At 42.8% G+C, this 13,328-nt stretch overlaps 1 protein-coding gene across 5 annotated transcripts in view; it reads left to right on the forward strand.

Annotated features, from left to right (window-relative positions):
* NUP205 (nucleoporin 205) overlaps positions 1 to 13,328 on the forward strand; it is a 76,227-nt gene that overhangs the window by 57,798 nt on the left and 5,101 nt on the right. For 3 of the 5 annotated variants that reach the window (XM_073327396.2, XM_073327392.2, XM_073327395.2), the window contains 7 exons: positions 643 to 834; positions 2,071 to 2,192; positions 3,658 to 3,796; positions 4,031 to 4,157; positions 5,239 to 5,315; positions 11,789 to 11,947; positions 12,160 to 12,286. In XM_073327396.2, coding sequence (XP_073183497.1) covers positions 643 to 834; positions 2,071 to 2,192; positions 3,658 to 3,796; positions 4,031 to 4,157; positions 5,239 to 5,315; positions 11,789 to 11,947; positions 12,160 to 12,286 — 943 coding nt within the window. The remainder of the gene's footprint in view (positions 1 to 642; positions 835 to 2,070; positions 2,193 to 3,657; positions 3,797 to 4,030; positions 4,158 to 5,238; positions 5,316 to 11,788; positions 11,948 to 12,159; positions 12,287 to 13,328) is intronic. The other 2 variants (XM_073327393.2, XM_073327394.2) reach the window with 2 other exon arrangements.

Genomic DNA, 13,328 nt, shown 5'->3' on the forward strand with positions numbered 1-13,328 from the left:
CTCACAGGGACTTCATCATTTTCAAAAACTGTGTTTAAAGATAGCTTCAGGTATTTCATTGTCCTAACTTAGTGATTTATACCATCGTATTTTCAATTTTTTAAAACATTTCTCTTTCTCCTCTTGCTGTATGAAAGATCCAGGGGAAGGAGTGAAAATGACAAGACAGGTAGTTTTGTCAAATGTGCCAGTAAAGAAACTGAAGAGAGAAAATGTTTTCACTTATTTTTCAGATATAGTGAGGTTATATGCTACTTGTAACAAGAGTAGACTTAAAAAAAACAAAAAACAACAAATATTATTTTCAAGTAGATAAGTGTCCCTATAGTGTTTGGAAGCATTTTGAAGATATTCTAAGTATTAGTTTTGCTAGATAGAGCCGTAAACAACAAAGGGAGTCAAGTTGGTTTTCTCTGTATTAAAACCCCACGAACTAGATGGTGCAATAACTTCCAAATAAAAGAACAGGTTAGTGTGTGGGGAAAAAATATATTCAGTTTTGTTAAGAGGTTTCTACAAACAATGGACCAAAATAAGGTGTGAATTTCAGTATATAAGCATGTTGCCTGTCTCGAGGCATGTATTAGAAATCTCAGCATTCTGGCTAATTGATTTAATTATTTTTTTGTTTATTATTTTTAGATGCTAGCTCTGGCTTTACTTGATCGCATTGTCTCAGTAGACAAGCAGCAGCAATGGCTCTTGTATCTCTCCAACAGTGGCTACCTGAAGGTGCTTGTGGATAGCCTAGCAGATGATGACTTCACTCTTCAGAGCTTACTCACGCCTCAACCTCCTTTACTTAAAGCTCTTTACACCTATGAATCAAAAATGGTAAGAGCTCACCCGGGACTGTTTTCTTCACAAACGAAAGTTGCTTTCTTGAGCTTCACGTTCTTGATAAGAGTGCGTGTCCAATTAACAGATGACATATTTAAAAACCATATGGGCCTTTCTGTTTCGTCAATATGTTTTCAATTTATGGTATTTTCAACAACAGCAAAAGTTGTTCTGCATACAATAGATATGTTTTGGGATACTGTTGAAAGCAAGGAGGGCAAGAACATTAATATAAATGGAGTGCTTGTAGCACCTTAGAGACTAACTTATTTATTTGGGCGTAAGCTTTCGTGGGCTAAAACCCACTTCATCAGATGCATGCAGTGGAAAATACAGTAGGAATAGAAATGAGAGAGAGAGAACATGGGGAAAAAAGGGGGTTGCCATACCAACTCTAATGAGACTAATCAATTAAGGTGGGCTATTATCAGCAGGAGGAAAAAAATAAAAAAACCTTTTGTAGTGATAATCAGGATGGCCTATTTCAAACAGTTGACAAGAAGGTGTGAGTAACAGTAGGGGAAAAATTAGCAGGTGGAAATAGTTTTTAGTTTGTGTAATGACCCATCCACTCCCAGTCTTTATTCAAGCCTAATTTAATGGTGTCCAGTTTGCAAATTAATTCCAGTTCTGCAGTTTTTCATTGGAGTCTGTTTTTGAAGTTTTTTTTGTTGAAGAATTGTGACTTTTAGGTCTGTGATTGAGTGTCCAGGGAGGTTGAAGTGTTCTCCGACTGGTTTTTGAATGTTACAATTCTTGATGTCTGATTTGTGTCCATTTATTCTTTTGCATAAAGACTGTCCGGTTTGGCCAATGTACATGGCAGAGGGGCATTGCTGGCACATGATGGCATATATCACATTGGTAGATGTGCAGGTGAATGAGCCCCTGATGGTGTGGCTGATGTGACTATTTCCACCTGCTAATTTTTCCGCTACTGTTACTCACACCTTCTTGTCAACTGGTATGGCAACCCCCATTTTTTCATGTTCTCTGTCTGTCTGTCTGTCTGTCTGTCTACTGTATTTTCCACTGCATGCATCTGATGAAGTGGGTTTTAGCCCATGAAAGCTTATGCCCAGATAAATTTGTTAGTCTCTAAGGTGCCACAAGTACTCCTCATTCTTTTTGCTGATACAGACTAACACAGCTACCACTCTGAAACCTATAAATGGAGTCTCACTGTAAGTTTGCATGACTGTTTTTTCTCTGTTCTCTTCTATATTCTAGGCATTCTTGACCAGAGTGGCTAAAATCCAACAGGGGGCATTAGAGTTGCTGAGGTCTGGAGTGATTGTGAGGCTTGCACAGTGTCAGGTATATGACATGCGACCAGAGACACATCATCAGGGGTAGGTGTCCATGGAATTGGTCCTTTAACTGAGTGCTAGACCATAAAACCCATTCTTGGAGGATGCGAAAATCACTGACTTTTGCAGTCTTTCATCCTTGTGTTAAAAATGTTTTCTCTGTTTAACTTTTCAGTAGCTAAATTCAAGCTGTCTTATTGGCATGGAAAATTCCGGTTTATCAGGCATAAAGGGGTAAATTATGGTACTTTCCAGTTGGCTCCAGGATATAAAGCCCTCTTGCTTATCTGATTCTGTGGAAAGTGGTCCAGAATTTTTTAAACATAAATTAGGTTCTGCTAGTTTAGAGCTGAAGTTGCTGAAATCTACAGCAGCGAAAATTAGTGTTGTTTAAACCATTTTTCTATATATTATAGACTTAATTTTTGAGGGATTGGAGGTGGTTTGAAGGTGGTGGTAAGAGCCTGTGTTTGATGCATTCTCTTCTTCCTTCCTCTAAGAACACACAGAACATATAATATTGGAGTAAATTTAATTTCCAAGTTGTTTCATGATATTTGTAATATGTGACACAGAACTTTGGGGGAGGGATAGCTCAGTGGTTTGAGCATTGGCCTGCTAAACACAGGGTTGTGAGTTCAATCTTTGAGGGGGCCATTTAGGGATCTGGGACAAAAATTGGGGATTGGTCCTGCTTTGAGCAGGGGGTTGGACTAGATGACCTCCTGAGGTCCCTCCCAACCCTGATATTCTGTGATTCTGTGAACTCCATGGAGTTGTACAGTGTTGTTAAATTGGTTAATTAGAGTAACCTAAACACTGCCTAACTTTCTCAGCAGAAAGTTTGTATGTCTAATTATTTTTAAGGTGCTAGCAACCAGGAGCAGAAGCTCAGATGGCCAGTATCTGTTGGGGTGGGGACACAATGTGCAACTTTTGGTTGTGAGGTGGCTGGGGGAAGAAAAGGAGTAACTTGTATGTTTAGGAAAAAACATCTTGACTAATTTCCAACCCTGATACTCACTTTACATTTCCAAGGCAATCTTTGCAACAAAAAGAACTAGAAACGTAAAAAAAAAAAAAGGTGGGGGGGGCATAGGGGGGTTTCAGTAAGCACTGAGGTCTAAATATATCAGCTGGAGTTTACATGCTCTGTTGGAACCTGAAAGGAGTGTTTCTGAAGCCGCTTGTTTTCACTGAGGACAACTGAGGAAAACAAATCTGCTGTTTCTAGACCAAGTCCATCTGATTAATCTGGACATTTGCAAAGAAACATTGTCTTCTAGCTAGAGAATGCATGGGAAACGTCAGATCTAAAGCAGCTTTCTGAGGAAGTTAAAAAGGGATCTGTGTGAAATTGGCCTTATACTGGAAAGCTAACAGCCTTAACTAAGAAGCTATTATTGAGTACTGTGATGTTTCCGTACCCTTTCGGGTGCTTGTAAACTGTTTTTGTAGCCTCCAGTTTCCTTCAACTATTGATACCTTTCATCTTAAATCTCTTCAGAATGTTTGGAATGAGAGATCCGCCTGTCTTCATTCCTGCTCCTGTGGAGCGCTATCGCCAGATTCTTCTCCCAGCCCTCCAGCTGTGCCAGGTGATCCTCACATCCAGCATGGCACAACATCTGCAGGCAGCTGGACAGGTAAGCTAAGAGGCCAAGAATGATCTTTCGGTGTCCAACATTGGCTGATGATATCCTGTTTGCTGCCAGATTATGTATAATATTTGTTCTGTCAGTAACATTTTCTTTATAATGTTCTCACCAATATGAGAAATTGCACTGAAGTTCTTAAAGTAATAATTCTGATTTTATTTATTAGATTACTATTCAATTTTTTCATCACTCATGTTTTCCTTCCCCCTTTCTGTGGTTTAGGTTTTGCAGTTTCTAATATCCCATTCAGATACTATTCAGGCAATCTTGCGGTGTCAAGATGTCAGTGCAGGATCACTTCAGGAACTAGCCTTTCTGACAGGAATAATCAGCAAAGCAGCTCTGCCTGGTAGGGTTATATCTTAAATCGCAAAAAATCCAATTTTGTTATACTTGTCTGACTTAGTCACATAAGCTTGATTCTTTTGATGTACTCTCAAAGGAATAAAATGCATCATGGAAAATCTGTTAAAAATTGTATCTTATTGGAATGTATGGCTTTGGAAAGAGACATGGGAAATAATTATTCTTGAGGCAAAGAATGGTGGGTTGGCAGTGGATGTGGAATCCACAATATGTTGATGTAGGCTTGACTTTTCTGCTGCATTTGCATAATAATACCTAATACTTCTACAGTGCTTTCAGTGTTCTAATATTAGCCTACTACAATTCATCTTCACAATGCAATTGGGAGGTAGATACAAGGGGATTGTTCAGCCAGTCCACTTTACAACTGAGAAAACTGAGGCACAGGAACTTATTTGCCTAAAATAATCTAGTTTTTTTCCTAGTTGGTGGTAATTAATGTTTCCTACATTTTTATTTATAAAGTTTTTTTGGGGGGGGCGATACTGTAGGTTAGTGCACTAACCTCCTCTCTCTGAGGATCTACCTTCATGAAAGTATCTATTCACTATTGTGCTGGGTTTGGTGGTCCTCTCTAGACCACCCTTGTGGACATATTTGGGCTCCTCCCAAATTCACCATACTATGTTTAGTCATGATTGGCAGTGTTTCCTCACGAGGGGCCTATGACTAGAATTACAATGGCCGTACAGTGCTGTAGGTCATAACTGAAGTTTATTGGTTTAGCTATGTGGAAAGACTAGCACAACAACTGCCAGTTCTTTGCCAAGGCTTCATTTTTTTCATAAGTGCTGAAATTCACCCCAAAACTTTATTTTAAAAAATGCATATAGTATTACTCAATAAATAATGTTATTACATAATCGTATATATCCTAGTAGCTACAGCTAGATCTGAACACATTCTTCACAAAAATGTTTGTGCAAAAGTTTTGTCAAAATTTCATTTTGATGGACGTTTTCTGACCAGCTCTATTAGTTAAATGTAAAATACTAAACCATAAGTGTTTTTAATTAAAAGAAAAAACACCCAGGTATTGTATCCTCTCATGTCTGTTTCATTAGGTGTGTTAGGTGAATTCGATATCGATATTAACGAAGGGACACAAATGGAGCTACAAGGGCATATAGGACGATTTCAGGTAACTGAGTTTTATGTTTTAGTCTCATGTCTGTTTGGAATTTCATATTTAAATGAGAATTGCATCCTAATTTTGTACCAGTTCTCATAGAACGAATATCTGTTACTCTCTAACTAAGAATTGAGAATCTTATCTCCTCCCCTCCCCCAGCAAAAAAAAATAAAATAAAATAAAAAAGAATTGAAGACTTTGACAAAAGGAAAGTTAGGTTAGAGACTTTCATTTTACAGTCGAGCCTGCAGAGATCTGTAGGATTCATCTACTACATGTGAAGAAAGAGGAGGGATTTGAGACCAATACCAAAATGAAGTAATTCAGAAGTATTCCACTTTCACCACAAAGACATGCTCAGCTCCACCTGTTGATGTGTCTGACACACCCAATGTCTTATTTCTTTCCTTGTCCCTTTTAAGGAGAAACCAGATATATGGTGCAGGGCAGCAGGTCTTGATTAGAATCCATAACGACAGTCCCATATCCAGGGTTCACACCCTACTTTCTGCTCTGAAGCCTTGCTGTTGTACTGCTTTCTTCCACTAGTAGGAACTACTTCTTTCTCACCTAATTGTATAAAGAGGCTGCCACACCAAATGCTTTTGGACAGGAGAGTAAGATAATGTGTTCTCTTGAACCCTGATTATTGCTACTCCATAGATGAGCCAAAAGTGGGCTAGCAAGCAGTAAGCAGCTGCTGTAGTACTGATGGGACTAAGTGCTCAAGTTCTGCATCCCTCAGCATGAGTCTCCCTGGAAAACCAGAGAAAGGGTTCCTGTTTTGTGCAATTCAATTTCTTTATTAATTTAAAAATTGGGTGGCCTGAATAATATGCTTATAACAAATTGAGTGAAAAGACAGGAAGTACTGTATTCTAGCCCATATGCCGCTGTGGTCATCAAGTAAGAAAAGAAGACTTAATTATTTTTCTCTCTACACCTCCCTCCCCCCAAAAGTATTTAGCAATAAGTATTTCTAAGGTGTATTTTAATAATTGCCATGTGGAACTGGTTCAGTGTTTGAGGTATATTTGGTGATCATAATAGCCCTACTTAAACTAAGAACACAACCATCCTGGTGGGTAGTTATTACTGCCGTCCTGTCAGACCATGCAATGTACAGTGTATTTGACTTGGAATGGTTGGTTAATTCAAATTTACACGGTTTAGTATCTTCTCGTCTAATCTTCATTTTAGAATTTGTAAATGGTTGGTGCTAATCACAATCCAGTGTTGTCTGTTCTTATATAAACCAACACAGTTTGGTGACATTGGGCCTTTTTCAGGAAACTGAAAACATGAGGAGAGTTTGAAGACATTTATCTCCAGTGTGTTTTCAGGTGACATACTGGAGGATACAGTCTAAGGGTATGTCTACACTACGAAATTAGGTCGAATTTATAGAAGTTGGTTTTTTAGAAATCGGTTTTATATATTTGAGTGTGTGTGTCCCCACAGAAAATGCTCTCAGTGCATTAAGTGCATTAACTCGGCGGAGTGCTTCCACAGTACCGAGGCTAGCATCGACTTCCGGAGTGTTGCACTGTGGGTAGCTATCCCACAGTTCCCGCAGTCTCCGCTGCCCATTGGAATTCTGGGTTGAGATCCCAATGCCTGATGGGGCTAAAACATTGTCGCGGGTGGTTCTGGGTACATATTGTCAGGCCCCCGTTCCCTCCCTCCCTCCATGAAAGAAAAGGTAGACAATCGTTTCGTGCCTTTTTTCCTGAGTTACCTGTGCAGGCGCCATACCACGGCAAGCATGGAGCCCGCTCAGGTAACCGTCACCGTATGTCTCCTGGGTGCTGGCAGACGTGGTACTGCATTGCTACACAGCAGCATCAAGCCCTTGCCTTGTGGCAGCAGACGGTACAGTACGACTGGTAGCCGTCCTGGTCATGTCCAAGCCGTCCTGGTCATGTCCACGTCGGCCAGGAGCGCCTGAGCAGACATGGGCGCAGGGACTAAATTTGGAGTGACTCGACCAGGTCATTCTCTTTAGTCCTGCAGTCAGTCCTATTGAACCGTCTTATGGTGAGCAGTCAGGCAATACGGATTGCTAGCAGTCCTATTGCATCATCTTCTGCCAGGCAGCCATGAGATGTGGGTGGCATGCAGTCCTTCTGCACCGTCTGCTGCCAGCCAAAGATGTAAAAGATAGATGGAGTGGATCAAAACAAGAAATAGACCAGATTTGTTTTGTACTCATTTGCTTCCCCCCCTCCCCTGTCTAGGGGACTCATCCCTCTTGGTCACACTGCAGTCACTCACAGAGAAGGTGCAGCGAGGTAAATCTAGCCATGTATCAATCAGAGGCCAGACTAACCTCATTGTTCCAATAAGAACAATAACTTAGGTGCACCATTTCTTATTGGAACCCTCCGTGAAGTCCTGCCTGAAATACTCCTTGATGTAAAGCCACCCCCTTTGTTGATTTTAGCTCCCTGAAGCCAACCCAGTAAGCCGTGTCATCAGTCACCCCTCCCACCATCAGAGCAACGGCAGACAGTCGTTCCGCTCCTTTTTTCTGTGCGGATGCCATACCAAGGCAAGCATGGAGGCCGCTTAGCTCACTTTGGCAATTAGGAGCACATTAAACACCACACGCATTATCCAGCAGTATATGCAGCACCAGAACCTGGCAGAGCGATACCGGGTGAGGAGGCGACGTCAGCACGGTCACGTGAGTGATCAGGACATGGACACAGATTTCTCTGAAAGCATGGGCCCTGCCAATGCATGCATCATGGTGCTAATGGGGCAGGTTCATGCTGTGGAACACCGATTCTGGGCTCGGGAAACAAGCACAGACTGGTGGGACCGCATAGTGTTGCAGGTCTGGGACGATTCCCAGTGGCTGTGAAACTTTCGCATGCGTAGGGGCACTTCCATGGAACTTTGTGACTTGCTTTCCCCTGCCCTGAAGCGCATGAATACCAAGATGAGAGCAGCCCTCACAGTCGAGAAGCGAGTGGCGATAGCCCTGTGGAAGCTTGCAACGCCAGACAGCTACCGGTCAGTTGGGAATCAATTTGGAATGGGCAAATCTACTGTTGGGGCTGCTGTGATGCAAGTAGCCCACGCAATCAAAGATCTGCTGATATCAAGGGTAGTGACCCTGGGAAATGTGCAGGTCATAGTGGATGGCTTTGCTGCAATGGGATTCCCTAACTGAGGTGGGGCCATAGACGGAACCCATATCCCTATCTTGGCACCGGAGCACCAAGCCGCCGAGTACATAAACTGCAAGGGGTACTTTTCAATAGTGCTGCAAGCTCTGGTGGATCACAAGGGATGTTTCACCAACATCAACGTGGGATGGCTGGGAAAGGTACATGACGCTCGCATCTTCAGGAACTCTGGTCTGTTTCAAAAGCTGCAGGAAGGGACTTTATTCCCAGACCAGAAAATAACTGTTGGGGATGTTGAAATGCCTATAGTTATCCTTGGGGACCCAGCCTACCCCTTAATGCCATGGCTCATGAAGCCATACACAGGCAGCCTGGACAGTAGTCAGGAGCTGTTCAACTACAAGCTGAGCAAGTGAAGAATGGTGGTAGAATGTGCATTTGGACGTTTAAAGGCGCGCTGGCGCAGTTTACTGACTCGCTTAGACCTCAGCGAAACCAGTATTCCCACTGTTACTACTGCTTGCTGTGTGCTCCACAATATCTGTGAGAGTAAGGGGGAGACGTTTATGGCAGGGTGGGAGGTTGAGGCAAATGGCCTGTCTGCTGGTTACGCGCAGCCAGACACCAAGGCGGTTAGAAGAGCACAGGAGGGCACGGTATGCATCAGAGAAGCTTTGAAAACCAGTTTCATGACTGGCCAGGCTACGGTGTGAAAGTTCTTTGTTTCTCCTTGATGAAACCCCCCGCCCCTTGGTTCACTCTACTTCCCTGCAAGCTAACCACCCTCCCCTCCTCCCTTTAATCACTGCTTGCAGAGGCAATAAAGTCATTGTTGCTTCACATTCATGCATTCTTTATTCATTCATCACACAAATAGGGGGATGACTTCCAAGGTAGTCCAGGAGGGGTGGTGGAGGAGGGAAGGAAAATGCCACACAGCACTTTAAAAGTTTACAACTTTAAAATTTATTGAATGCCAGCCTTCTTTTTTTTTGGGCAGTCCTCTGTGGTGGAGTGGCTGGTTGGCCGGTGGCCCCCCCACCGCGTTCTTGGGCGTCTGGGTGTGGAGGCTATGGAACTTGGGGAGGAGGGCGGTTGGTTACAGAGGGGCAGCAGTGGCAGTCTGTGCTCCAGCTGCCTTTGCTGCAGCTCAACCATACACTGGAGCATACTGGTTTGGTCCTGCAGTAGCCTCAGCATTGAATCCTGCCTCCTCTCATCATGCTGCCACCACATTTGAGCTTCAGCCCTGTCTTCAGCCCGCCACCTCTCCTCCCCGTCATTTTGTGCTTTCCTGCACTGTGACATTATTTGCCTCCACGCATTCGTCTGTGCTCTGTCAATGTGGGAGGACAGCATGAGCTCAGAGAACATTTCATCACGAGTGCGTTTTTTTTTCTTTCTAATCTTCACTAGCCTCTGGGAAGGAGAAGATCCTGTGATCATTGAAACACATGCAAGTGGTGGAGAAAAAAAAAGGGACAGCGGTATTTAAAAAGACACATTTTATAAAACAGTGGCTACACTCTTTCAGGGTAAACCTTGCTGTTAACATTACATACATAGCACATGTTCTTTCGTTACAAGGTCGCATTTTGCCTCCCCTACCGCGTGGCTACCCCCTCAACCCTCCCCGTGGCTAACAGCAGGGAACATTTCTGTTCAGCCACAGGTAAACAGCCCAGCAGGAACGGGCTCCTCTGAGTGTCCCCTGAAGAAAAGCACCCTATTTCAACCAGGTGACCATGAATGATATCTCACTCTCCTGAGGATAACACAGAGAGATAAAGAACGGATGTTGTTTGAATGCCAGCAAACATACACTGCAATGCTTTGTTGTACAATGATTCCTGAGTACGTGTTACTGGCCTGGAAAGGTAAAGTGTCCTACCATGAAGGACGCAATAAGGCTGCCCTCCCCAGAAATCTTTTGCAAAGGCTTTGGGAGTACATCCAGGAGAGCCGTGAATGCCAGGGCGAAGTAATCCTTTCACATGCTTGCTTTTAAACCATGTATAGTATTTTAAAAGGTACACTCACCGGAGGTCCCTTCTCCGCCTGCTGGGTCCAGGAAGCAGCCTTGGGTGGGTTCGGGGGGTACTGGCTCCAGGTCCAGGGTGAGAAACAGTTCCTGGCTGTCGGGAAAACCGGTTTCTCCGCTTGCTTGCTGTGAGCTATCTACAACCTCCTCCTCCTCATCTTCCTCGTCCCCAAAACCTGCTTCTGTGTTGCCTCCATCTCCATTGAAGGAGTCAAACAACATGGCTGGGGTAGTGGTGGCTGAACCCCCTAAAATGGCATGCAGCTCATCACAGAAGCGGCATGTTTGGGGCTCTGACGTGGAGCAGGCGTTCGCCTCTCTGGTTTTCTGGTAGGCTTGCCTCAGCTCCTTAAGTTTCACGCGGCACTGTTTCGGGTACCTGTTATGGCCTCTGTCCTTAATGCCCTGGGAGATTTTGACAAAGGTTTTGGCATTTTGAAAACGGGAACGGAGTTCTTATAGCACGGATTCCTCTCCCCATACAGCGATCAGATACCATACCTCCCGTTCGATCCATGCTGGAGCTCTTTTGCGATTCTGGGACTCCATCATGGTCACCTCTACTGATGAGCTGTGCATGGTCACCTGCGGCTTGCCACGCTGGCCAAACAGGAAATGAGATTCAAAAGTTCGCGGTTCTTTTCCTGTCTACCTGGCCAGTGCATCTGAGTTGAGAGTGCTGTCCAGAGCGGTCACAATGGAGCACTCTGGGATAGCTCCCGGAGGCCAATACCGTCGAATTGTGTCCACAGTACCCCAAATTCAAGCCGGCAAGGCCGATTTAAGCGCTAATCCACTTGTCAGGGGTGGAGTAAGGAAATCGATTTTAAGAGCCCTTTAAGTCGAAATAAAGGGCTTCATCGTGTGGACGGGTGCAGGTTTACATCGATTTAACGCTGCTAAATTCGACCTAAAGTCCTAGTGTAGACCAGGGCTAACTAAACTGGACATATCTGAATTGGGATAATTTCTCAAAATTTAAGATTGGGTTCCATTGGGGCCCTCTAAAAGTACCATTTGCTTTCAAATTGATTTAAGGACAGGCAAAAAGTAAACTTATATTCTTTGTGATTTAAACATTTTAAGGTAAATATGAGTTTAAGGTTAGCTTACAAAATTACTCCCATGTGATGTAAATGCTTAATTTGTATTTTATTTTATGTAAATGCTTTTATTTGTATCTTAATCTGCTTTTGTTATAGAATGGATAGTAAAGGGTTAATGAGGGCTGTAAGATTATTATTAATCAAATGTATCATTTTTATTGCTTGTAAATATCAAAGGATTTTTTTAACTCTTTGGTGGAGACACTCACCAAAGTTTGCTTCCTGTCACAGCGCCAGTGCTTAGGACTTCTAAGTCGGTTTGGAGGTTCAGACAGACTCAATCAGTTTAAACTGCAAGATGACAATGCTGAGGGAGACAGAGTGAGCAAGAGGGATGAGATTGAGTTGGCCATGCAACAGGTGAGGAAATTGAGGAACAAAGTTACATCTTCACAGCACTGCTAAAATCATCAGTTGGGAATTGTGAGATATCTGGCATGGGTGATTTGTAGCCATTTCTAGTCGTCATACTGATGTATGCAATTTGAAGAGTTCTGAAAATAGTGTTAATTGTCTACCCAATATTTCATCAGTCTTACTTGTATTGACTTGCTGTGATTCCTCTTCTGTAGATCTGTGCAAATGTAATGGAGTACTGCCAGTCACTTATGTTACAGTGTGCCCCCACCTTTCAGCACACAGTTTGTCTGTTCACTCCTAGTCTGTCAGAGTCAACTAACCGAGATGGACCCCGTCAGGGTGAGTTTGTGGTTTACTTGTTTTGTATGTATCCGAGACTGAATTGTGAAAGTTGGACTGATAGCAGGTAATACACCTCATTCATGATGTGTGCAACGTGCCTTTTCTAACTTATTGGAGATGTTAATTGTGCCAAGTTGCAACAAATTGGGGGATGGGGGTAGCATGAGATTGACTGGTGGAAAATTTAGTGTATTAAAACAATACGCCAAAACCTCAACAGCATAAATTAAAGTTTTCTTGGCAGTAAATATTTTGCAGTGCTATTAGAAAGAAATGGTACTGTTATCTCTAAGTTGTCCTGATACCAATGCCTTGATCCAACCAGTGACTTCTATTTTGCATTTAATTATCTTATATGTGTAAGAACATGTTTTTCAAGAATTCTCCTCTTCCCCTGTTAAATAGCCATCTTAAAAGGTGTAGAATTACTGTTACTGTAAAAATTAGCTTTTGGAGACCTTTGAAGCCTGAGTTAGTTCAGTGAAAAAATATAGGTAGCATGTTTACTATTGAGAGTGATCTATGGTGGAAAGCCTGAGTGATAAATGGATTTGGTTTATGTGAAGTCATTTGTTTATCCTTTCAGCATCCCAGAATGGCTGTCAGAGGACACTTCAAAATTCTAGGGTTTAATAACCCTGAGCTGTTGTGCAAAGCACGGAAGTAATCTTTTGTGGCTAACGTATAGCTCCAGTGCTCCTACTGCCCCAGGCTTGAAATAATGATTTGCACCATAGTTGAAATTTCCCCTTGTAGGGCATACACCGTTAAGCTCTTTTTGTTGCCGCTGATTAACAGGGAGGGAGACTGGATGTGAGCTCTGCACAAAGCAGAAATGATCAGGTTTCATCACAAAAGAAAATGTGGGGAATTGAATGCTAACAGCTGTCTGCTTGCCTGCCATGTGTCAGCAAGAGATGAAATCACTGAGTTTTGTCCTAATATCTCATTTGTAATAAGTGTGGCCCACACATCCAAAATAAAGTTTACCAGTACTTACATATCCTTGACACTACGGTGGTGACAAACAGTAGAGGAT

This window comes from Lepidochelys kempii, chromosome 1, assembly GCF_965140285.1.
Source record: "Lepidochelys kempii isolate rLepKem1 chromosome 1, rLepKem1.hap1, whole genome shotgun sequence".
In the NCBI taxonomy this organism is placed as follows: domain Eukaryota; kingdom Metazoa; phylum Chordata; order Testudines; family Cheloniidae; genus Lepidochelys; species Lepidochelys kempii.